The following is a 24,370-nucleotide window of genomic DNA, read 5'->3' as shown; positions in this document are numbered from 1 at the left end:
AGGAAGCTATCTCCTGTGCCCATCTGTTGTAGGGTATTTCCCACTTTCTCTTCTATCAGGTTCAGTGTGTTCGGGCTGATATTGAGGTCTTTAATCCATTTGGACTTGAGTTTTGTGCACGGTGAGAGATATGGGTCTATTTTCATTTTTCTCATGGGTATGAATTCTGTGATGAGATTGAAGTGTTGGGACCATGGTAAAGGAATTGCCACATGCTTGACATTTGTAATGTTTCTCACCAGTATAGATTCTCTGGTGATCTTGTAGATTTCTGTGATAGGAAGAGCTTGTAACATTATTGATACCATAAATTTTCTCAACAGTATGGATTCTGTGATGAGTATTAAGAATTGAGACCTAGGTAAAGTACTTGCCACATTCTTGATATCTGTAAGGTTTTTCACCAGTATGGATTCTGTGATGTCTGTGAAGATTTGAGAACTGGGTAAAGGTCTTGCCATATTATTGACATCTGTAAGGTTTCTCACTAGTAAGGATTCTCTGGTGAGCATCAAGATTTGCATGGTGGGTAAATGACTTGCCACAATCTTTGAGTTCGTATGCCTTCTCTTTGGTATTAAATCTCTTATGCCTATTGAGGCATGTACATCTTTTTAAGGACTTTCCACATTCCTTACAGGTGTTTTGTCTTTCTTCATTTTGATTGTTTATATAATGCTTTTCTTATTTCTGGACATGCTTGACAAATAAGAGTTCTGTACTCTAATCAAAAGTCTCCTTATACTTATCATATATGTATTGGTTCTTAGGAAGTCAGCCTTCTTTATGTTTATAAATAATAAGTAAAGATATACTGTCATTTAGTGTTTTGGTAATTTGTCCCTTCAAGGTGAGGATTCTCATAACTATTCATTGTAGGAGGTCCCTTGTTCATTTCCCAGCAGCACAGACTCCCGAAATAATCACACATCAACAATATTAATCAAATTACTGCTTGGCCTCTGAGCTCTAGCTTCTTATTGGCTTGCTCTTACATATGAATCATATTAATTTAATCCATCTCTATAAATCTATGTATTGCCACGTGGTTGTGACTAACCGAGTAAAGTTGTGGTGTCTGACTATGGTGGATCTACATGGCATCTTTATACTCTGCCTTCCTTTACCCAGCATTTATTTTAATTTTCCCTGCCTAGCTCTACTCTTTTGCCCTATCATAAGCCAAGACAGTTTCTTTATTAACCAATGGTATTCACAGCATACAGAAGGGAATACCACATCACCTCCCCTGTTCTGTTTCAAAAAAAGGAAGGTTTTAACTGTTACATAGTAAAATTACATATAATAAAACTTTTATCATGCAAGAATTACAGTAACATATTTATATATACTTTATCTTTTATCACAACAATGGAAAACTATAATTATAACTATGTATTCTTCAACTCCATCAAAGATCCAGAAAGATATAATATTACCCAAGTAAACAGGAGTGTATTGTAAGCAACTTGTAAAACTCTAGAATTAACAGAGACATCTCACTGCCTGGACTGTCACCCAAAGTTCTACTGAAACACTGGAGTGTCCATCTTCAGCCTACAGTCCCATAGTATCTGGAAGAATTTTCTATGAAGCAGGATATTTCAAAGACAGTTCCACCTATATTGACAAGTTTGTCAATCACTTTTTTTCTGTTTCCTGTAGAATGTCTAGCAGACTCTTTCATGAAGCAGGAACCCTGAATGATCATCTCACCTTTATGCAAGTTCAGCAGTCATTTCTCTGTGGGTCCTGCATGTCCAGTTCATACAGCATAGAATCAAGCAGTCCAGGTAAGAGTAGTTTCCTGCCCAGTTGTCTAACAAACTCCATGAGGAGCCTCTTCATTGCCCATCTTCATTTTGAAGTAGATTTGTGCTGCCAGGACATGAAAGTCCTACGTACTTAAAACATTTTAAATGCCATATTCTGTTAGTCTTTGAAAGATCTGAAGAATATTTATCTAACTAAAATAAATCTCTATATAGTTAGAAACCATAACAAAAATGACTATAAGTTTGATTACCATAGATGATTATCTACTAAGCTATATTTCTTAATTATACATTATATTTTTAAATGAAATATGCAATCACAATATTTTAACTCAGAGCAGAAATATACATAAAATAAGATTGACTTAAAACTTGTATCAACGGGCCAAGACCTATACTAATGCAAAGGATTCATCAGAATGTATATCCAACTTTAAATGTAAACAAGCATTAATAAACAATCATTTAGGGAATTTGGGCATAGTTCTCTCTAAACTGCTTCCTTATTTTTGTTGCACAAAGTAATTTTGGGGGGTAGTCACTGCAACTTTATAGGGGGTCTTGGTCCATCAAACCACATTAGTCTGGAATTAATCCATAGGTTCTCTTCTTCTTTGGAAACAAAAGCAGAACCTCTTTTCCAAAGAAACATATCCTGAGACTCAAATTCTGAAGTCAAGATACCTTTATGTTGATTTAAATTAGCAACCCCCTGAATATCCCTCTGCAGTCATAAAATTCAAAGAAAACATGATAGAATACATAATCCAGACTCTCTGTGCATTTTCCATTTTATATGGCTTATTTTTCTTACTCTATTAGCTTTTCTATAAGTTTACTCTGTCTCTTTAATGTCTTTGTTTTATATTTTAAATAATTTACCTCCCTATATAACTCTATAAACTTTTATTCTCTCTCCCAAGCCTATATACATTTATTAACACTGTGACCCACGTAGAGGTCTTCTGAATTTGTCTTTATTGTGTATCTTTAATTTTTTTCTCATCAGGACTGCTTCTTAAAATGGTAAGCACTTCTTAGAAGTGGCATTTTTAGGACAAATACGGCATGCTTGGCCCATTAGCTGTAGCTTCTTATTGTCTAACTCTTACATATTAAATTAACCATCTCTCAGCCTCTATGGCTAACTAGTGTGGCTGTTGGGATTAATGATAACACTGCATGGCCTGTATGGCTGACTAGTGTGGCTAGCTTAGCACTCTGATCTTCAGACAAGCTCTATTGGTTAGATCTTAAACAAAATATCACCACAAGTAATTTTCTACTAGAAACATGAGAAAAACCACAAAAACAACTGCATATCAGTGTCCTTCACTTACTTCCAAACCTTGTAATTTTCATTAAGTTACTTTTTAATTTAAATGTATATACTTATTTAACAAGCATTGGGCACTAACACTTGAAAGTTTAGTTTCTCCTACTTTATGTAAGCTGTTTTAAGCAGAGATCTGAAACAAAGCTTCACATAAACATGGAACTGATTTGTGCAAAGGTGAGTCATTATCCTGGTTTAAAATGTCTGAAAAAATAGTAAAATACCTTTGAGTAGAGACACTATATCAAGGGTTTTGTTCATTTTGTTCACAATAATAAAATACCAATTAAGATGAGCACCCTGTTTCTAAAGAAAACACAGCAGATCAGAGTTACAGCATGAAAAGAAACCTGTTTTAAAGGATCCAGAGGTGTTTTCAAGAGCTACTCTGCGAAGATAATGATAATAAAGATAATATTAATTTTAGAACTTATGGTTGGAAGAAAGGAGACCAAATTGTTTGATATACAAGTGATAAATCTATAAATACAAAATGTTACTAATAAAAAATTAGATATTAGACATGTGTATAAATCTAGTAAACCAAAAGGGCATTAGTTTACATACCTCATAAATGTATCATGGTTCTCAAATAAAAGATGTCAAATTTCTGCAGTTCAAAACTTCTCAAACTAAATCATTACGAGACTTTAGTAGACTCCATTGCCTGGTAAAGGCAGTGTGCTAAATGTAAAAGCGTGGACTGAGACAGACACTGTGAGTTTTTATTTTTACACGCTAAATGAGCAACAAATAATTTATGTTATGTTGACTTAACTAGTCTAGAACACTTTATGTAGACCAGGCTAGTTTTGACCTCAAAAATTGTTTCCTGGAACATGAACAAGGAAGTCAGGACCACGAGGGGTGCACCCACCCACTGTGACAGTGGAACTGATCTATTGGGGGCTCACCAAGGCCAGCGGGACTGGGACTGAATAAGCATGGGATGAAACCGGACTTTCTGAACGTGGTGGACAATGACGGCTGATGAGAAGCCAAGAACATTGGCACTAGGTTTCGATCCTAATACATAAACTGGCTTAAAGGAAGCCTAGCCTGTTTGGATGCTCACCTTCCTGGTCCTGAATATAAGTGGGAGGACCTTGAACTTCCCGCAGGGTAGGGAATCTGGACTGCTCTTGATTCTCGAGAGGGAGGGGGAATGGAGTGGGGGGGGAGGAGGAGAGGGGGAAGGGATTTGGGGGAGAGGACGAGGCATGGGAAAAGGGGGAGGGAAATGGGAAACAGGGAGGAGGCGGAAATTATTTTTTCAACAACTAAAAAAAAATAAACAAAAAAAATTGTCTCTTTGGTTCAACTTCTTAGCTTCTTTAGAATCACCAATTGTAGACTCCGTGACTCTTATTTATGGCAAGAAACCAATTATGAGTGAGTACATCCCATATTCATCTTTTTGGGTCTGGGTTACCTCACTCAGTATAGTGTTTTCTATTTCAATCCATTTGCATGCAAAATTCGAGAAGTCATTGTTTTTTACCGCAGCATAGTACTCTAATGTGTAGATTTTCCACACTTTCTTCATCCATTCTTCCATTGAGGGGCATCTAGGTTGTTTCAAGGTTGTGGCTATTACAAATAATACTGCTATGAACATGGTTGAACAAATGCTCCTGTCATATGATAGGGCATCTCTTGGGTATATTCCCAGGAGTGGTATTGCTGGGTCCAGGGGTAGGTTGATCCCGAATTTCCTGAGAAACCGAAACACCGATTTCCAAAGTGGTTGCACAAGATTGCATTCCCACCAGCAATGGATGAGGGTACCCCTTCTTCCACAGCCTCTCCAGCAAAGGCTGTCATTGGAGTTTTTGATTTTAGCCATTCTGACAGGTGTAAGATGATATCTCAAAGTTGTTTTGATTTGCATTTCCCTGATCGCTAAGGAGGTTGAGCATGACCTTAAGTGTCTTTTGGCCATATGAACTTCCTCTGCTGAGAATTCTCTGTTCAGTTCAGTGCCCCATTTTTTAATTGGGTTAATTAGCATTTTAAAGTCTAGTTTCCTGAGTTCTCTATATATTTTGGAGATCAGACCTTTGTCTGTTGTGGGGTTGGTGAAGATCTTCTCCCAGTCAGTAGGTTGCCTTTTTGTCTTGGTGACAGTGTCCTTTGCTTTACAGAAGCTTCTCAGTTTTAGTAGGTCCCATTTATTCAATGTTGCCCTTAATGTCTGTGCTGTTGGGGTTATACATAGGAAGCAATCTCCTGTGCCCATCTGTTGTAGGGTACTTCCCACTTTCTCTTCTATCAGGTTCAGTGTGTTCTGACTGATATTGAGGTCTTTAATCCATTTGGACTTGAGTTTTGTGCATGGTGATAGATATGGGTCTATTTTCATTCTTCTACAGGTTGACATCCAGTTATGCCAGCACCATTTGTTGAAGATGCTTTCTTTCTTTTATTGTATACTTTTTGCTCCTTTATCAAAAATGAGGTGTTCATAGGTTTGTGGGTTAAAATTCGGGTCTTCTATATGATTCCATTTGTCGACTTCTCTGTTTTTATGCCAGTACCACACTGTTTTCAACACTGTAGCTCTGTAATAGAGTTTGAAGTCAGGGATTGTAATGCCTCCAGACAATCCTTTATTGTATAGGATTGTTTTGGCTATCCTGGGTTTTTTGTTTTTCCATATAAAGTTGATTATTGTCCTCTCAAGATCTGTGAAGAATTTTGATGGGACCTTGATGGGGATTGCATTGAATCTATAAATTGCCTTTGGTAGAATTGCCATTTTTATTATGTTGATCCTCCCAATCCAAGAGCAAGGGAGGTCCTTCCATTTTTTGGTATACTCCTCAATTTCTTTCTTCAATGCCTTAAAGTTCTTGTCAAATAGATCTTTCACTTCCTTGGTTAGAGTTACCCCAAGATATTTTATGTTGTGTGTGGCTATCGTGAAAGGTGAAGCTTCTCTGATTTTCCTCTCTGCTTCCATATCCTTTGTGTATGAGAGGGCGACTGATTTTTTTGGAGTTGATCTTGTATCCTGCCACATTACTAAAGCTGTTTATCAGCTGTAAAATTTCTTTGGTGGAGTTTTGGGGGTCGCTTATGTACACTATCATATCATCTGCAAATAATGAAAGTTTCACTTCTTCCTTTCCAATTTGAATCCCCTTGATCCCCTTATGTTGTCTTATTGCAATTGCTAGAATTTCAAGCACTATATTGAAGAGGTATGACGAGAGTGGACAGCCTTGCCGTGTTCCTGAGTTTAGTGGGATGGCTTTGAGTTTCTCTCCATTTAATTTGATGTTAACTGTCGGCTTGCTGTATATAGCTTATATTATATTTAGGTATGACCCTTGTATCCCTAATCTCTCCAATATTTTATCATAAAAGGATGTCCTCTTGGCTATGGGAAGAAGACTTAATTGCCGGGGAGAAAATTGGGATCTTGGGGGTGGGGTGGGATGGGGGTAAGGAGAGATGGGGAGAGAAACGGGAGAAGGGGAGAATGGGGGGAACTTGGGGAAAAAGGAAGATTGGGATAAAGGAAGGTAGTATAGGGGAGCATGGAAGCACAGTTCTTAGTTAAGGGAGCCACCTTAGGGTTGGCAAGAGACTTGAACCTAGAGTGGCTCCCAGGAGCCCAAGCCGAGCTCCTCAGTTATTTCCTTGTGCAGCTGAGGATAGGGAACCGGAAATGACCGTAGCCTATAGCAATACTGACGAATATCTTGCATATCATCATAGAACCTTCATCTGGTGATGGATGGAGATAGAGACAGAGACCCACACTGAAGCACTGGACTGAGCTCCCAATGTCCCAATGAGGAACAGAAGGAGGGAGAACATGAACAAAGAAGTCGGGACCACGAGGGGTGCACCCACCCATTGATACAGTGGAGCTGATCTATTGGGAGCTCACCAAGGCCAGCTGGACTGTGACTGAAAAAGCATGGGTTAAAACTGGACTCTCTGAACATGGCGAACAATGAGGGCTGATGAGAAGCCAAGGACAATGGCACGGGGTTTTGATCCTACGCAATGTGCTGTCTTTGTGGGAGCCTAGCCAGTTTGGATGTTCACCTTCCTAGATATGGACAGAGGGGGGAGGACCTAGGACTTACCACAGGGCAGGGAACCCTGACTGCTCTTTGGACTGGAGAGGGTGGGGGAGAGGTGTGAGAAGAGGGGCAGAAGGATGGGAGGAGGGGGAGAAGGGTAGGAGGAGAGGGAGGGAAATGGGTGGCTGGGAGGAGGTGGAAACTTGTTTTTTTTTTCTTCCTTTTCTCAATAAAAAATAAATAAATAAATAAAAAATTGTCTCCTGGCTCTGCCTTCCTGGCCTAGGATTAAAGGCATGAGTGACTATAGCTCATGAAATTGATTATTTTTAATGTTTAAATAGGAGTGAGAAAAAATTCATATTTCATTTTCAATCATCTTCATTGTTTCTATTTTCCAAATTGTTGATATCATGGTAAAGTAACCACAAGCTTATACCATGTGCGCTTCTGACTAAAAACAGAGGGATATGATAAAAGTGTTAAAACCACAGAGGATTTTTTTTGTTCTCTTAAGATAAATTGCATAATGAGCAAACAATGAATGAAAGGAACTATGAACTGGAAAAGGTTGGCAAATTTTTCATCAAACATATGTATCCATTGTTGTCCAATGTCATCTCTTTTGCTAAAATCATTAAAAGGGTTGCACATGGTCACAAACTTATGACCATTATATACACATGCACATCATTTTTATCATTAATTTTTCTTAATGTTTTTGATTCATAACCACTTTAGTCTATACTATTTGGGCAGATTTGGAGATTGTTTAAACCTTAGGTAGCATATAAAAACAGCAAACTTACTGGATTTGCAGTAGACAGATGAGTGTTTAGAGTGAGTTGGATTAGTTCAATCCACACTGTGTGGAATCTGCTGCACATGGAAACTATGGCCCAGAAGAAAAGATGTTTTGTTTTCACAAGCCAAAGACACACCAAAGTACAGAGGACTGCAGTATCTACAGAACCAAGTACTCCAGCTCTCAGTTCATGGGCAGTAAACATTATGGCAAGGACTTCCACAGCTGTTTTGGGTTGCACTAGATTTGCTCACTCAGTAGACACCTGCAGTGCCTGTGTACTGCTTGTGAAAAATGGAAGAAGTTGCCAAGAGGATCAATGAAAACAAACAAACAAAAAAAAGAAGTAAAAACAAAAGTAGAATCATCTGGTAGATGCAAGGGCGGGACTCAGTCTAAGGACAAACGATCTTCATACACTTGGTTCTAACTGGTGGCAACTGTATTTGGGGGTGAGTGTGGGTGTGTGTGGGGTGAGTGTGGGTGTGTGTGGGGTGAGTGTGGGTGTGTGTGGGGTGAGTGTGGATGTGTGTGGGGTGAGTGTGGGTGTGTGAATGTGTGCATATGCTTGGTGCTGAGGTCAGAAGAAGGTATTGCTTCGCCTGGAATTTTACATTCAAATGAGCCCCTTATGGGTTCTGGAAACTAAACCCAAGTGCTCTCCACTATTGAACCATCTCTCCAAGTGCCAAACTCACACTTCTTTTTTTTTTTACTTTTTTTTATTGAGAAAAGAAAAAAAAAACAAATTTCCTCCTCCTCCCAGCCTCCCATTTCCCTCCCCCTCCTCCCACCCTTCTCCCCCTCCCCCCACTCCTCTCCCCCTCCCTCTCCAGCCCAAAGAGCAGTCAGATTTCCCTGCCCTGTGGTAAGTCCTAGGTCCTCCCCCCTCCGTGCATTTCTAGGAAGGTGAACATCCAAACTGGCTAGGCTCCCACAAAGCCAGCACATTACGTAGGTTCAAAACCCCGTGCCATTGTCCTTGGGTTCTCATCAGCCCTCATTGTTCGCCATGTTCAGAGAGTCCGGTTTTATCCCATGCTTTTACAATCATAGTCCAGCTGGCCTTGGTGAGCTCCCAATAGATCAGCTCCACTGTCTCAGTGGGTGGGTGCTCCCCTCGTGGTCCCGACTTCTTTGCTCATGTTCTCCCTCCTTCTGCTCCTCATCGGGACCTTGGGAGCTCAGTCCAGCGCTCCAGTGTGGGTCTCTGTCTCTGTCTCCATCCATCACCAGATATAGCAGAAGGAATGATGTTCTGAATATCCTATATGAGATAGACATATGGAATTTTATCAACTGTTTTGTGACATAAACCAATTTCAGAGCTTTGAATGAATCCTTCTGACTCTGTTCCCAATAGTCCTACTGTAAGCAGTGTTGGAGCAGGCCCTTACTCTACAGCTTCCCAATGTAACAGACATGGTTTGGAGTGAGAGGTTGGAAGGCATCTCCAGAATACAAACTTGCAGCTCAGCAGTTCCCCTCTGCTGCGGGCACACTTTGCTCATGCATTTCAAAGGTCACATTCACTGGTTTGCTATCCCAGTATCACAATGTGCAATTGTGATTGGACACCGGGATAGAACTAATGTAGTGCAGAACGGGGAGTTCCTTTCTTTCCAGAGCCCTTCTTCATTACATTCTCTCAAATCTGGCTGTTAATATAAAGTCAAGGTCATAAAAACAGGAGTAGGGGCTGGAGAGTTGGCTCAGTGGTTAAGAGCACTGGCTGCTCTTCCAGAGGTCAGGAGTTCAATTCCCAGCAACCACATGGTGGCTCACAACCATCTGTAAGGAGAACTGGCACCCTCTTCTAGCGTGTGGGCGTACATGGAGGCAGAATGTTGTATACACAGTAAATAAATAAATAAATCTTAAAAAAATAAAAAATAAAAACAGGAGTAGGCCAGGCAATCCACATTCAAGGTTCTGCCCCCCTGTGTAGATCTGCCTGGATGCAAACTCACTATATAGCTAAGGCTCCTGGAATATGGAGAAATAAATCTCTGCCTGTGAGTTCTGGAGTCACAGGAGAGCAACCCCACACCTGACTCAAGAAGGGTGGTAAAATTGAGAAGTTGAAAATTGCTTTTTATTCATAAAAATAGTCATTTTACTCAATAGGGGTTTAGGAAGGGTAGTCAGTATATACAGTGTAGAGCCTTAACCAACTATTAAAACAAGAAAAAGATAATTATCGAAAACTAACAAAATTTAAACAAAAGCAAAGAACAATTACCCAAGCAAATGAAAGTGAAACCAAAACCAGAACCTCCATCTCAAATTAAGCTAAAAATATTCTTTTGCTCTAAATCAGAAACTCAATTGAGAGCATCTGGCTCCCTAAGGATACCAAAGGTGATGAGACCTCCTCTATGAACTTTCTCAGGACGGACATGCCAGTCCAGGCTGTGAAACTGGAGAATCCACACACACTTTTTTCTTTCTTTTTAGCTGATGACTTTCTTTTTAATTATTTATTTATTAAAGATTTCTGTCTCCTCTCTGACACTGCCTCCCATTTCCCTCCCCCTCCTCCAATCAACTCCCCCTCCCTCATCAGCCTAAAGAGCAGTCAGGGTTCCCTGCCCTGTGGGGAGTCCAAGGACTTTCCCCTTCCTTCCAGGTCTAGTAAGGTGAGCATCCAAACTGCCTAGGCTCCCACAAAGCCAGTACGTGCAGTAGGATCAAAACCCAGTGCCATTGTTCTTGAGTTCTCAGTAGTCCTCATTGTCCGCTATGTTCAGCGAGTACAGTTTTATCCCATGCTTTTTCAGACCCAGTCCTGCTGGCCTTGGTGAGTTCCCGATAGAACATCCCCATTGTCTCAGTGTGTGGGTGACCCCTCGTGGTCCCGAGTTCCTTGCCCGTGCTCTGTCTCCTTCTGCTCTTGATTTGGACCTTGGGGTTTCAGTCCGGTGCTCCAATGTGGGTCTCTGTCTCTGTCTCCTTTCATAGCCTGATGAAGGTTAATATTCAGGAGGATGACTATATGTTTTTCTTTGGGTTCACCTTCTTATTTAGCTTCTCTAGGATCACAAATTATAGGCTCAAACACCAATGATAGCCTTTGCTGGAGAGGTTGTGGAGAAAGGGGTACACTCATTCATTGCTGTTGGGAATGCAAACTTGTGCAACCACTTTGGAAAGCAGTGGGGCAGTTTTTTCAGGAAATTCGGGATCAACCTACTCCTGGACCCAGCAATACCACTCTTGGGAATACACCCAAGAGATGCCCTATCATACAACAAAAGTATATGGTCAACTATGTTCATAGCAACATTGTTTGTAATAGCCAGAACCTGGAAACAACATAGATGACCTTCAATGGAAGAATGGATGAAGAAAGTATGAAATATATACATATTAGAGTACTACTCAGCAGTTAAAACAATGACTTCTTGAATTTTGCATGCAAATGGATGGAAATAGAAAACACTATCCTGAGTGAGGTAAGCCAGACTCAAAAAGAGGAACATGGGATGTACTCACTCATAATTGGTTTCTAGCCATAAATAAAGAACATTGAGCCTATAATTCATGATCGCACACACTTTCTTTATGGATGATCAATGATTAACCCAGGTGAGCGATGCTGTAGTCTCTGCAGTGTGTTATCTTCAGCAACCTTTTCTTGTGACATGGAGTCTCCCTCAGCACACACAGGAGAGGGAATCCTGTTCTTTTCCCTGTGGTGTGTACAGATTACAGCACGGTATCAGTCCAGTCTTTCTCGTGAGATTCCTCACCACATATGGAGGGCTCAGCTGGGTTACTAAAGACATGAAGAATAAACTGGCCAAGGTAGGATTGTTCAGCAACATATCCTACCCATGCTGCTGCGCACCACTCAGGGTCCATCCGCTGACTGATGTTGGGTTTTAGAGTAATTTTTTGGTGGGTCCTCTGAATCTCAGGCTTCTTTCTGACGATTTTCTTTTTCCAGGAAAGTGCACCAACAGAACTTGAATCAGATTGGGTATGGATCCCCTGCAGTAGGTAAAGATTTTCCTCACTAGTTAGTTCACAGCTATGAGGGGAGGTCGGCTTTTCAGCAAGTATTGCTGCTAGAGTGGAGAATGTGTGGAGCTTCCTTCAGCCTCCTCAGTTCTCCAAAGCGGAGCTGTCAGAGAAGGAAAGACAATCAGACCCATAGGAAGCCTCACTGGACCACAGCCTAGACAAAACCAGGCCCTGTCCACACATGGGAAACAAACGTCAAGGAAGAAAACCCACCCCAGGAATGCCAAGGTTGCGGGGGACAGGACTCAATGGTGGCTCCTTGGCCTGGCACACTCAGGGCTCCTGCTGCAGCAGGTCCGTCTGCAGGAAGCTCTCATCCTGGACTGTGGCCTCTTCCAGATCATGCTGGAGGTTTTCAAACCTAGGGGAGGAAGCCAGCTGGCACACAGGTCTGTTGGGGACCTGCCCTGCCAGCGTTTGAGCTCCCACCAGCTCTACTCAACTGCACAATGAAGCATTACATTTGAGCTGGGCTCATTCACTCCTTGCTTCCTCAAGGATAAGACAACACCTGACTTTCTTTTTTCTCCACTTTTAAAGCTACTAGAAATTGAGCTGAAAAATATACACCGTGGTGAACTATAAAAACAGTCCATTTCTCCAATAGTTCAGATACATTCTTTTGAAAAAACAGCAGCATAGCTATGTCTGAATCACAGTTCAGTAGATATTCATGGCCTTGAACACATGCCAGGAAACTGTAAGCACCCTGGGAAATTAACTGCATGAAGCCCTCTAGGGGAGAATACACAACACTGCATTGAAGGCTCCTTTAATTCCTTCAGCACAGAAACTTCCTAGTGTTCAACAGTCAAATTCTAAATCTGATTGTAATACCAGAGAAACCTTCTTATAGGAAACAGATGCAAACTTCAAAGAACCCATAGTCAATAAGAATGTGCACACGTAAACCTGCCCAAGTGGAGGATTTTATCTCTAAAGGTGATACTCCTGGAGGGAAATAAAGTGGCAGGAGGAGACACCGTCTTCCACAATTAACACTGCCTCTATTAGGTCTGGGACTACCATAGGCAGGGTCAATGCACTCAGAACACGAGAGCACTCAGAATTGAAGAAGCACACACAATTGAGTTTGATTAAGGATAATACATATTGCTTCTGTGCAGACATTTCTGTTGACTGAGCCAGCCCAATACTCTCAGATGTTCTTTCCCTGGCTGTGACTGAAAAGTCATGCAAATGTCCAGGAACCCAAGTAGGACAGAGATTCAGGTACTGGGGAACTACTGGGTATAACTCCCTCTTTGGGGCCTGGGATCCTACCTTGTCAGGGAGACAGCGAATGATTCTGCAGCTTTTCTGCCAAGACTATTTGCTTGGTGACCAGATCCCTCTGCTTCAGCAGGTATTGCAGTCTTTCCTCCAATTTTTCCTGTTTCTGTTCATTGGAAGATTATGTTCTTATTGAAGTGTTGGACACTCAGATGTACACAGACACAGATATTTCTGAATACACACTCCTGGACATACATGTACAAGCATATACACATACAACAAAATTACAGGAATTAATCATTTGCTATCTCTCTATAATGTAGCCTCTTCAATACCTAACAAAATTGGCCTCAAACCAAAAATAATCAAAGAGATAGGAAAGGCACATCACAAAGATTTCAATTCATTTTTTTCTTTTCTTTTCTTTTTTTGGGGGACAGGGTTTCCCTGTAGGTGTGGAGCCTGTCCTGGAACTAGCTCTTGTAGACCAGGTTGGCCTTCAACTCAGAGCTCTGCCTGCCTCTGTTTCCCGAGTGGTGGGATTAAAGGCGTGCGCCACTGCTGTTTGGCCAACATTTCAATTCTTTTTTTTTTTTTTTTTTTTTTTCAGGATCCTGACTGGGCTTAGGGTTTATTTTTTTTTTTTTTTTAAATTTATTTATTTATTAAGGATTTCTGCCTCGTCCCCACAACCGCTTCCCATTTCCCTCCCCCTCCCCCGATCAATTCCCCCTCCCTCATCTGCTCGAAGAGCAATCAGGGTTCCCTGACCTGTGGGAAGCCCAAGGACTGCCCACCTCTATCCAGGTCTCGTAAGGTGAGCATCCAAACTGCCTAGGCTCCCACAAAGCCAGTACGTGCAGTAGGATCAAAAACCCACTGCAATTGTTCTTGAATTCTCAGTATTCCTCATTGTCCGCTATGTTCAGCTAGTCCGGATTTATCCCATGTTTTTTCAGACCTAGGCCAGCTGGCCTTGGTGAGATCCCAATAGAACATCCCCATTGTCTTAGTGTGTGGGTGCACCCCTCGTGGTCCTGAGTTCCTTGCTCGTGCTCCGTCTCCTTCTGCTCCTGATTTGGACCTTGAGATTTCTGTCCGGTGCTCCCATGTGGGTCTCTGTCTCTGTCTCCTTTCATCGCCTGATGAAGGTTAATATTCCTGAGGATGCCTATGTGTTTGTCTTTGGATTCACCTTCTTATTTAGCTTCTCTAGGAACATGAATTATAAGCTCAATGTCCTTTATTTATGGCTAGAAACCAAATATGAGTGAGTACATCCCATGTTCCTCTTTTTGGGTCTGGCTTACCTCACTCAGGATAGTGTTTTCTATTTCCATCCATTTGTATGCAAAATTCAAGAAGTCCTTGTTTTTTACTGCTGAGTAATACTCTAATATGTATATATTCCATACTTTCTTCATCCATTCTTCCGTTGAAGGGCATCTAGGTTGTTTCCAGGTTCTGGCTATTACAAACAATGCTGCCATGAACATAGTTGAGCATATACTTTTGTTGTATGATAGGGCCTCTCTTGGGTATATTCCCAAGAGTGGTATTGCTGGATCCAGGGGTAGGTTGATCCCGAATTTACTGAGAAACCGAAACACTGCTCTATGCCCTAAGTACTTTTGTAATAAGAGACATACTATAGCTTAAAACGTATATTGACCTCCACACAGTGCTATTTGGGAACTTAAGTACTCCAGTCTCACCAGTGTGCAGGTCATGCAGACGAAATTAATAAATTTTGGATTAACTGAAGTTTAAACCAAATAAGCATAACAGATATTTATAGAAAACTCTAACCAAAGTCGTAAGAGTGTAACTTCTGAACAGCATTCCAAGAAACTTTCTCCAAAACTGATCACATACTCAAACCAAAAGCAAGTCTCAACAGATATAAGAAATTTGAAATCATACCCTGTACCCACCAGACCACCATGAATTAAAGCTGTATATTAACAACAGAAAGAAAAGAAAGCATATAAATTAATGGAAAGTGAAGATCTCTATATTGAATGAACAGTGGAACAAAAATAAAGAATTTAAACACTTTCTAGAATTCAATGAAAATGAATACATAATATCCCCAAACTTATGGGATACAAGGAAGGCAGTCCTAAGGGGAAATACATAGCATTAAGTGCCTACAGTAAAAAAATGGAGAGATATTATAGTAACAACTTAATAGAGAACCTCAAAGGCATTGAACAAAAGAAGTAAGTATGTCTAAGAGGAGTAGACGAGAAGAAGTAATCAAACTGAAATCAATAACATAGAGATGAAGAGAACAAAACAAAGATTATCAATGAAACAATGAATTGGTTTTTAGAGAAAATCAATAAAATAGATAAAAACTTATCCAAACTAAATAAAGATGGGCAGAATATATATAAATTAAAAAAATCAGAAACCAAAAGGAGATGTAACAACAGAAACTGAGAAAATCTAGAGAATCACAAGGACATACTTTAAATCATGTACTTCATCAAACTGCAAAATCTAAAAGAAATGGATAATTTTATCAATAGGTACCACTTACCGAAGTTAAATAAAAATCAGACTTATATCCCCCAGTGAAATAGAAGCCATCATTAAAAGTATCCCAAGGGAAAAAAAGAAAAACCTAGGGCCAAATGACTATAGCACAGAATTTTACCAGACTTTAAAAGAAGAGTTAATTGCAGCACTCCTCAAATTACTTCACAAAATAAAAAAAAGAAAAAAAAAACAGAAGAAATATTGCCCAATTCACTTTATGAGGCCACAGTTACCTTGATACTCAAACCACAGAAAGACTCAACAAAGAGACTTGACTTATAAACCTATTTCCCTCATGGACATAGATGCAAAAGCACTCAAAAAATACTTTCAAACCAAATCCAAGAATATGTCAAAAATATCATCTATTATGATCAAGCAGGCTTTAACCTAGAGATGTAGGTATAGTTCTCATTTGAAAGGTCCTTCTGTTTATGTGTTGCTTTCATTGGTTAATCAATAAAGAAACTGCTTGGCCTGATAGGGCAGAAATTAAGTAGGTGGGGAAGATGGAACTGAATTCTGGGAGGAAGAAAGCAGAGTCAGAGAGATGCCATGGATCCCCTGACTAAGACAACTGCCTGTTAGAATCTTGTTGGTGAGCCACAGCCACATGGAGATACACAGATTAATGGGGATGGGTTAAATTAATGTAGGACTTAGCCAATAAGAAGCTAGAACTTATAGACCAAGCAATGATTTAATTGATACGGTTTCTGTGTGGTTATTTCAGGACTAAGCTAGCCGGGTGGCCAGGAAGTATAAGCAGGCCCTCTCCTTGCAATATAGTTCAACATATGAAAATTAGTAAATGTAATGTACCATATAAACTGAAGGAAAAACATTATGATTATCTTACTAGAGACAAAAAGTCATTGAAAAAATCCAATACCCTTTCATGATGAGAGTTATGGAGATATTATGGATACAAGGACAGACTATAACATAACAAAGACAACTGACTGGGCAAGCTTATAGCCAACATCAAATTAAATGTAGAGAAATTCAAAGTAATTCTAGTAAAATTAGAAACAAGGCAAGGCTGTCCACTTTATCCATATCTATTCACAATAGAGCTTAAAGATATGGTTAGTGCAATAAAACAACTGAAGCAGATTATGGGGATATAAATTGGACAAAGTATCATTACTTAAAGATGATAAGATTGTATATATAAATGACCCTAAAAGTTTTACCAGAGGTCTCCTACAGTCAAGAAACACCTTCAGTAAAGTGGCTGGATACAAGATTATCTCAAAAAATTATTAGCCCACATATATATGAATGATAAATGGACTGAGAAAAAAATGAGAGAAACCACTTTCTTCACAATATCCAAAAACAATATAAAATGTCTTGTGGTCACTCTAACCAAGAAAGTGAAAGACTTATGTGATAGAAACTTCAAGTCTTTGAAGAAAGAAGTTGAAGAAGATATTAAAAACTGGAAAGATCTCCCATGATCGTGAATGAGTTGGATCAATATAGTAATAATAGTCATCCTACCAAGAGTAATTTCAAAATCAACACAATCCCCAAAATTTCAACACAATTCTTTACAGACCTTGAAAGGGCATTTCTCAACTTTATATGGAAAACCGAAAAACATAGGCTAATTTAATCAATCCACAACAGTAATAGAACTGCTGGAGGTATTTACAATCTCTGATTTCAAGCTGTACTACACAGATAAATAATAAAAACTACAAGGTATTGGCATAAAGCAGATACATTGATCAATGAAATCTAATTAAAGGCCCAGACATGAATCCTCACACCTATGGACTTCTGATTATTATAAAGAAGCAAGAGGGACAGATTGGAAAAGAAAAAACATCTTCAACAAATGGTGCTGGTCAAACTGGGCATAGACACATTGAAGAATGCAAATATATAGATATTATTTGCACTGTACAAAGCTCAAGTCCAAGTGGATGAAAGACCTCATCATAAAACCAGACACATTGAACCTGATGGGAGAGAATTTAGGGAATAGCCCTGAACACAAAAGCAAAGGAGATGACTTTCTGAAGAGAACACTGGCAGTTCAGGCACTAAGATCAACAATTAATAAAAGACCTCATGAAACTGACAAGCTTCTGTAAGGCAAAGGACACCATTAGTAGGAGAAAATGGAGGCCTACAGAATAGAAAAAGATTTTCATCAACTCCATATCTGACAGAGGCTAATATCCAAAATATATAAGGCATTCGACAAACAAATAATCAACAAATCAAATCATTCAAGTAAGAAATGTGACATAGATCTAACAGAAAATTCTCCGAAGAAGAATCACAAACAGCTGAGAAACACTTAAAGAAATGTTCTATATTCTTAGCTATCAGGGAAATCTGAACCAAAAACTCCTTTGAGATTCCATCTTAAACCTGTCAGAATGGCTAAGGTCAATGGCATGAATGACAGCTCATGGTGGTGTGGGTTTGTAGCAAAGGGAGCACTCCTCCATTTCTGGTGGAGTCCAAACTTGTCCAGCCTCTATGGAATCAATACGGTAGTTCCTCAGAAAATTTGGAACTGATTTACTGTAAAACCTAGATACACCATTCTTGGATATATACAAAGGATGCTCTCTCCTGCCACAAGAACACTTGCTCAAATATCTTCACAGTGGCATTATTCATAATTACCAGAAACTGGAAACAACATTCATGTCCCTCAATGGAAGAATGGATAAAAAACAGGCAGTACATTTACAGAAGGAAATATTAGTTGGCTGTTTGAAAAATGACATCCAATTGCTATTGTAAGCAAATGGGTGGAACTAGAAAAAATCAAGCTGACTGAGATAACTGAGATCCATAAAGACACATATGATATAAATTCACTTATATGTGGGCATCAGTTGTTAAGTAATTGATAATCCAGCTACGCTCCATGACCCAGATAAGTTAGGTAAAGCGAAGGTCACTAGAGGGAAGACAAGAATTTCCTTTGAAGAGAAAATAGAATAGATTTTGCAGGTGAACTTCCATTGGGTGGGGAGAGGATGGAAAGGAATCATGTGGGAGGGGAGAGATGGAGGAAGAGTGCAAAGAGACAGTTGAAGTTGGAGGGCTCCCAGAGGCTGCTATAGAAAGTTAGTACAGATAAAATCTTCCTGTAATCTATGTGGGGGATTTTAGTGGGGATTCCTAATAGTGGAACATATGGAGTCTGAACTGACCATCTTCTGTAGCCAAGCAAAGTTTTCAGTGCTGAGACTGGATTGCATTCAGTTGAATATTTGGCTGGAGGGTACTCTGTGGAGATCCATAAATACCTCTTGCTCATGCTAGGACAGAGTGTTGCTCTCTGAAAACTGACAGTGGGGTCCCATTGTTGTGGACAACATCTACACATCATTGAACCTAGAGAGGTCAAGCTGTTGCCTGCATGGAGCCTTCACTCATATGTTCTATTCTGTTTGGCCTGGGAAGGTACTCTGCAGGTTACAGAAAGAGAAACATGACATCAACTCAGCCACAAAAACCTAGACCTGCAATCTGTCCTCCTTGCAAGTTATGCTGGGGCACTGTTGAACAGAAGTTGCAAAAGTGGCCATACAATGTCTGGCTTAACTTGAGGCTCATGCATGGAGAGGCAGTCCATGCCCTACAATTTTTGGATGGCTAGAAACTGAAAACCAAACAGTCCAGACACATAGGGTAGAACCAAACAAAACTTAAAAAAAATCAATGAAATCATTCCTATTATTCCTCATAATGTTCTGCTATACTCATAGCTTGGTGCCTTGCTGGTCATCATCAGAGAGCTTTTCTCTAGCAGCAGATGAGTGCATAGACCCACAGACAGACACAATATGAAAGAGAGTCTCAAAATGGGAACATTCTATCAGTCCCACCCATAGGAGCTCAGGAAAACCTTCAGAAGAAATGGGGAGGGGAAATTTTAGGAGTCAGAGGGAATGACGGGGTGGAGGACACTAGAACATCGCCCACTCACTCAAGTAAACAGGGTTCACATAGGCTCACAGAGATTGGTGCAGCAAGCATGGGGCCTGCATGGGTCTGCACCATGTTCTCTGCATATGTGTTGGTGTTTTGGTGAGACTCCTAATAGTGGGAGTGGGTGTGTCTCTGAACCTTTTGCCTACACTTGGGACACATTTCCTCTTCTTGGAATGCTTTGTCCATCTCTGTATCAGAGTTTTTATCTTGTCTTGTTCTTTCATGCTTATCTGTTCTTTCTGAAAAGGAACCAAGGGGTAGCAGATCTGGCAAAAATCAGATGTTTATGGGAGCCAGGAAGAGTAGAGGGAGGGAAACCATGAATGAGATCTATTTTATGTAAGAATAATCTATTTTCAATAAAAAGGAAATGAAATGTTTACTCAATAATAAAATGTGTATTGTCAAAGTGTTATAAGAGCAATTTAAAATAGTATTATTAATTATGTAGTCTCTACCCAAGGGGAAGCTTAAAATTTACTTCCTCTAAAATAATAACAAGAAGCAGGAATCCCTATGATTCAATGGCATATAATCATTTTCATGTATAGCTGGGAATTGGAGGGTGTGGCTAATGGGCAGGAGGTAAAATTGCCTTTTCTGTGGAGACTGAATTTTGTGGACAGATCAATAGGAAGGGTTGGATTCTGCCTCCCAAAGGAAAATCCTCTGTTATTGGAGTCTCAAACACAGCGAGAGCTGGTGGATTGCACTGAGCAGAATCTAGGTATAATGTAAAAGATGGATTAAAGATAATAACTTCATCAGTTCCTTCAGGACAGATGTCTTATCTGTTTGTTCCAGGTATAGCTTACTTCCTGGCATTTATGTGACTCCCAACATAGACTCTTGAATGGTTAAATGAAGAAAGCTACCGTTATTCTATTCGTTTTAAAGCTACCTGTCTACTAATGATAATGCACCTTAAATTATATTTTCACTAATGCTTTTGAGATGACTATAATTTAGCACAAATGTCTTAAAAACACACACTTGTAATCCAATGACCTCTGACATATGGATTAACCTTCAATTTTAATTTAAGTATTTAGCCTCGGTTTGAGTTTGTGATACAAACCCTTAATCCTAGCTACTCAGAGACTGAGACAGAAGGATTGAACATTAAAGTCTGAACCGAACTACAGTGTGAGTTCAAAGCTAATATGTGGAATGTAATGTGATCATATTGCGAGACTTTAAAAGGATCTGGTGATGTATCTCATTGTTAGAATGCGTAAAAAACATGAGCAAAGTCCAGGGATTATTGTCATTTTAAAAATTAGATCAAATAACCAAGGGAGACCTGCTATTTTCTGAAGGGAAATTAAGGAGAACTGGACCTGGGAGAGGGGGAACAGGCGGTGAAGAACAGGGAGGAGGGAAGGAAGGGGAACTGATGTTGAGATGCAATATATGAGAAAAGATAAAAAGGATGACAAAGAGAACCACTCTTTTGGCATTTATACAGGGATATTCTCTTTCAAATTTGAACCTTACCATTGATATTACAAATGCTAAATCCCCAAAAAGACTTGTGAATGATCACAGAAATCAACAACTGGATGGGATGTTAGTGAGCTGCTGGATAAGTAGGTGGATGATCACGTGTGTGTGTGTGTGTGTGTGTGTGTGTGTGTGTGTGTATGTGTGTGTGCGTGTGTAGAATATTACATATGGTGGACAGCCTGCCCCCACTGATGCAGCCTACCTGCTTCTCCTCAGCATATAGCTCATAGATCTTCTCATAGGCCTCATCACAGAGATTCTTCACCTTCTCACAGGACTCTTGCAGTGAAATCTGCTCCCTCCATAGCTCTCGGTTCTCCTCTCTCAACATGCTCACTTTTTCCTTCAACTGAGTTTGCTCACTCAGGAGCTGGTTGTGGAGGATGCTGAACCATCACAAAAACATCATGAGTCCCATCCAGCCAACATCTACCACTCCCACATCATGCAAGGTCCTTGTTCCAGGCAGGCCCAGACTAGAGCTCACAGTAACCATGTCAGCATAATATAGTAGCTGGTAAAAGCCAGAGAAGAGCCAAATTCCAGAAAGACTCAGACTACATCTGAAATCCCTGAAACTAAAAGGGTTCCATGTACTTCTGAGAGCAGGGTTTGCCTCCTACCACATGTACTTAACTGTTCATGGTTGGGAAAACATTATGAGGTTGAGAGGTAGAAGGCAAATATTCTCTAAGGGAGGACAGAGGACACAAGAGAAATACATTCCATCTATAGGTCCCATAAAATTACCTCCATAAACCCCTACCAGAGTTCCCAGAGACCCACAGATGCCTGACACACCCATCATGATGAAAATAGGTTTTCTATCTACAGGGTCCTGATCCTGGCAGGACAATGTGGGATGGGGTTACAGATACTTCACTCTTAGCAAAACTGGTCCAAGAGGCACAAGTCAGGAGCATAAGACAAGCTGCTTGTTATGGGGAGATAGGCTAGAACGAAGGTCCTCACTTTGGTTCAAATATAAAAGCATGGCAAAAAGTCACTCCCAATGAATGGGGAGTCCCAGTGAAGTCACCCACTCCCCTGTAGGAGACCGTTTCCTCAGTCAGCTCCTTGCACTTATACAAAGCCTCTCTAATCTCCTTGGGGAGTTTCTGTAGGTCCAACATTACTTTCTTATGCTTTATATTCACCATCTCCAGCTCAAAATTCAGCCTGTGGTAGGACATGGCCCAGGAGCAAAGAACCCCGTGAACACTGGACTTAATGATCCTATGAATTCAGGCTGTGCCCTAAACACCCCAGCCCAGTCAATGTCACATTCCGATATCTATCAACTAGGACAACCTGGTGCTTGTTAAACTTGCTGACCTGGCCCCAGACCTGCAGTCAGGGGTGCAAAGAGAGTGAGCAGGGGCTGCACCAGTTCCATCAATGGGCCTGCATGGAGGAATAGAATAGTTAAGTCCTCAGGAGCCTGTGTCACATGTCTGGTTCCACCAGAAATTTATAATATGTTGTTCCTGTCTTCAGAACGAATATTTTTGACCCTATATTCCCATTGTATGAAACATGGGTGTGTGAAGCACAAAATCAGTATTTTCAGGGAGGAGAACAGACTTAAGGATAGATTTTTAAGAGTCCAGTGTGTTCCAATGGGCTGCCAAGGTGAGCACATGTGCCAGGAGCATTGCTGCTCGGAGTGGAGTTCACTGACCTTAGTGCTGGCATCACCCGGAAACTGTGACACAGAAAGAACCACAAGCTCTGTCACAGACCTTCCACTTTCAGATGTACACACAGACACACACACACACACACACACTCACACACATACACTAAAACACACACAGACATACGTGTGCGCACATGTACACTAAAACACACACATACACTCACTCACACTCAGACACACTAAAACACACACAGATACACACATACACTCACAAACACACACACTAAAACACACACACAAACTAACACACAGACACAGACGAAGGATTCCAAATAAATGTAGGGAGGTGGAATTGTCTCAGAATATAAGAATCCAGACTAGAGAGGAGCAGTGATGAAGTTCAGACTTCAAGTCACACACTGTAATGGACCAAGATGACTAGGCCCCTGCAGCTGCTCCCAGGAGCAGCCAATACTCAAGCACCTGCTGATTAAGAACAAAGACTCACCATAATTCACAGCACCTAGCATCGTCCACAAGCCAACACCTGTCAAGGCCTCATGAAATGTATGCTGAGAGCTCACAAACTATTGCCCCATCCCAGACTGATCCAGGCCACACGCTCTGCTTTTCATTTGGAAGAATCACACAGCCTGTGTCCTGATATCACTCCAACCCAGGGTTCAGCTATGCCTCTCAGATGCCCTCAGGATATTTAGTTTGGACAGGAGGGCACCCTGGATGTGACGTCTTCAGTGACCTAAGGAATGCTGGGTTTGACTCAGTAGGGTCAAGACAGTCACCAAGGAACTGAACAAAAGGACTACCTGTTGTTCAAGTCCTTGTTGGGAGAATTAGCCAGGATTCCACGAAGTTCATTCCCTTTCTTGGGTCATCATCTGAAGCTGCAGGGTCAGTGTATCAACCTCATTCATCTGCTGCTCCTGCTCAGTGACAGAGGTTGGGGTTGCTGTCTTTCCGGTACTCCCTGCAGGTAGATAAACATAAGTAAATTTATGCAGTAGTATGGCACAGGTCCAGGAGAGATCATGTTGAGTTCATGAAGAGGCCTGAGGAAGAGTGACTGCATGAAACTCAGTGAAGACCCCAAGGAGCAGGACAACTATCCTTAAGTTAGGAGCCCATAAGCCATGCCTCTGTCTCCATTCACTGTGGGGAGCTATGTGCATCAGCCCCGCCGCAGCCCCACTGGCCCTGAAAGGCATATGTCACCAAGCCATGCTGCTGTGGAAGTATCAACTCATATCTGATGTGATGCAGAAAGTTTCTGGAGTCTCTAGTGCTTAGCACGACGAATCCATTTTACCTGTGGCCTGGAATAAAAGTCACTGAATGTCTGAGACCCTGGTGCATAGAAGGGAATTTTCACATGAGATACTCACAGAACCTAAAGAATCTACTGATATGAGTTGTAGCAACATCCTACTCTCACAGCTTAATTGTCTCTGCCTCCTGCTGGCCTTCTTTTCCACTACA

At 40.7% G+C, this 24,370-nt stretch overlaps 1 protein-coding gene across 1 annotated transcript in view; it reads right to left on the bottom strand.

The window, feature by feature from the left end:
- LOC121464658 (zinc finger protein 420-like) overlaps positions 1–22,427 on the bottom strand; it is a 148,818-nt gene extending 126,391 nt beyond the window's left edge. Inside the window, 2 exon segments of the mRNA XM_041677683.1 lie at positions 21,437–21,620; positions 22,207–22,427. Of these exon segments, the coding sequence (XP_041533617.1) occupies positions 21,437–21,620; positions 22,207–22,427 (405 nt within the window).
- Positions 22,428–24,370: the final 1,943 nt, after the last annotated feature.

The sequence above is a fragment of the Microtus oregoni genome, unplaced genomic scaffold (genome assembly GCF_018167655.1).
Source record: "Microtus oregoni isolate MIOR12 unplaced genomic scaffold, Mior012 000029F_ref0000214, whole genome shotgun sequence".
Classification (NCBI taxonomy): Eukaryota; Metazoa; Chordata; class Mammalia; order Rodentia; family Cricetidae; genus Microtus; species Microtus oregoni.
Note: the sequence above shows the minus strand (reverse complement) of the source record. Positions and strands in the feature narration are given on the sequence as shown.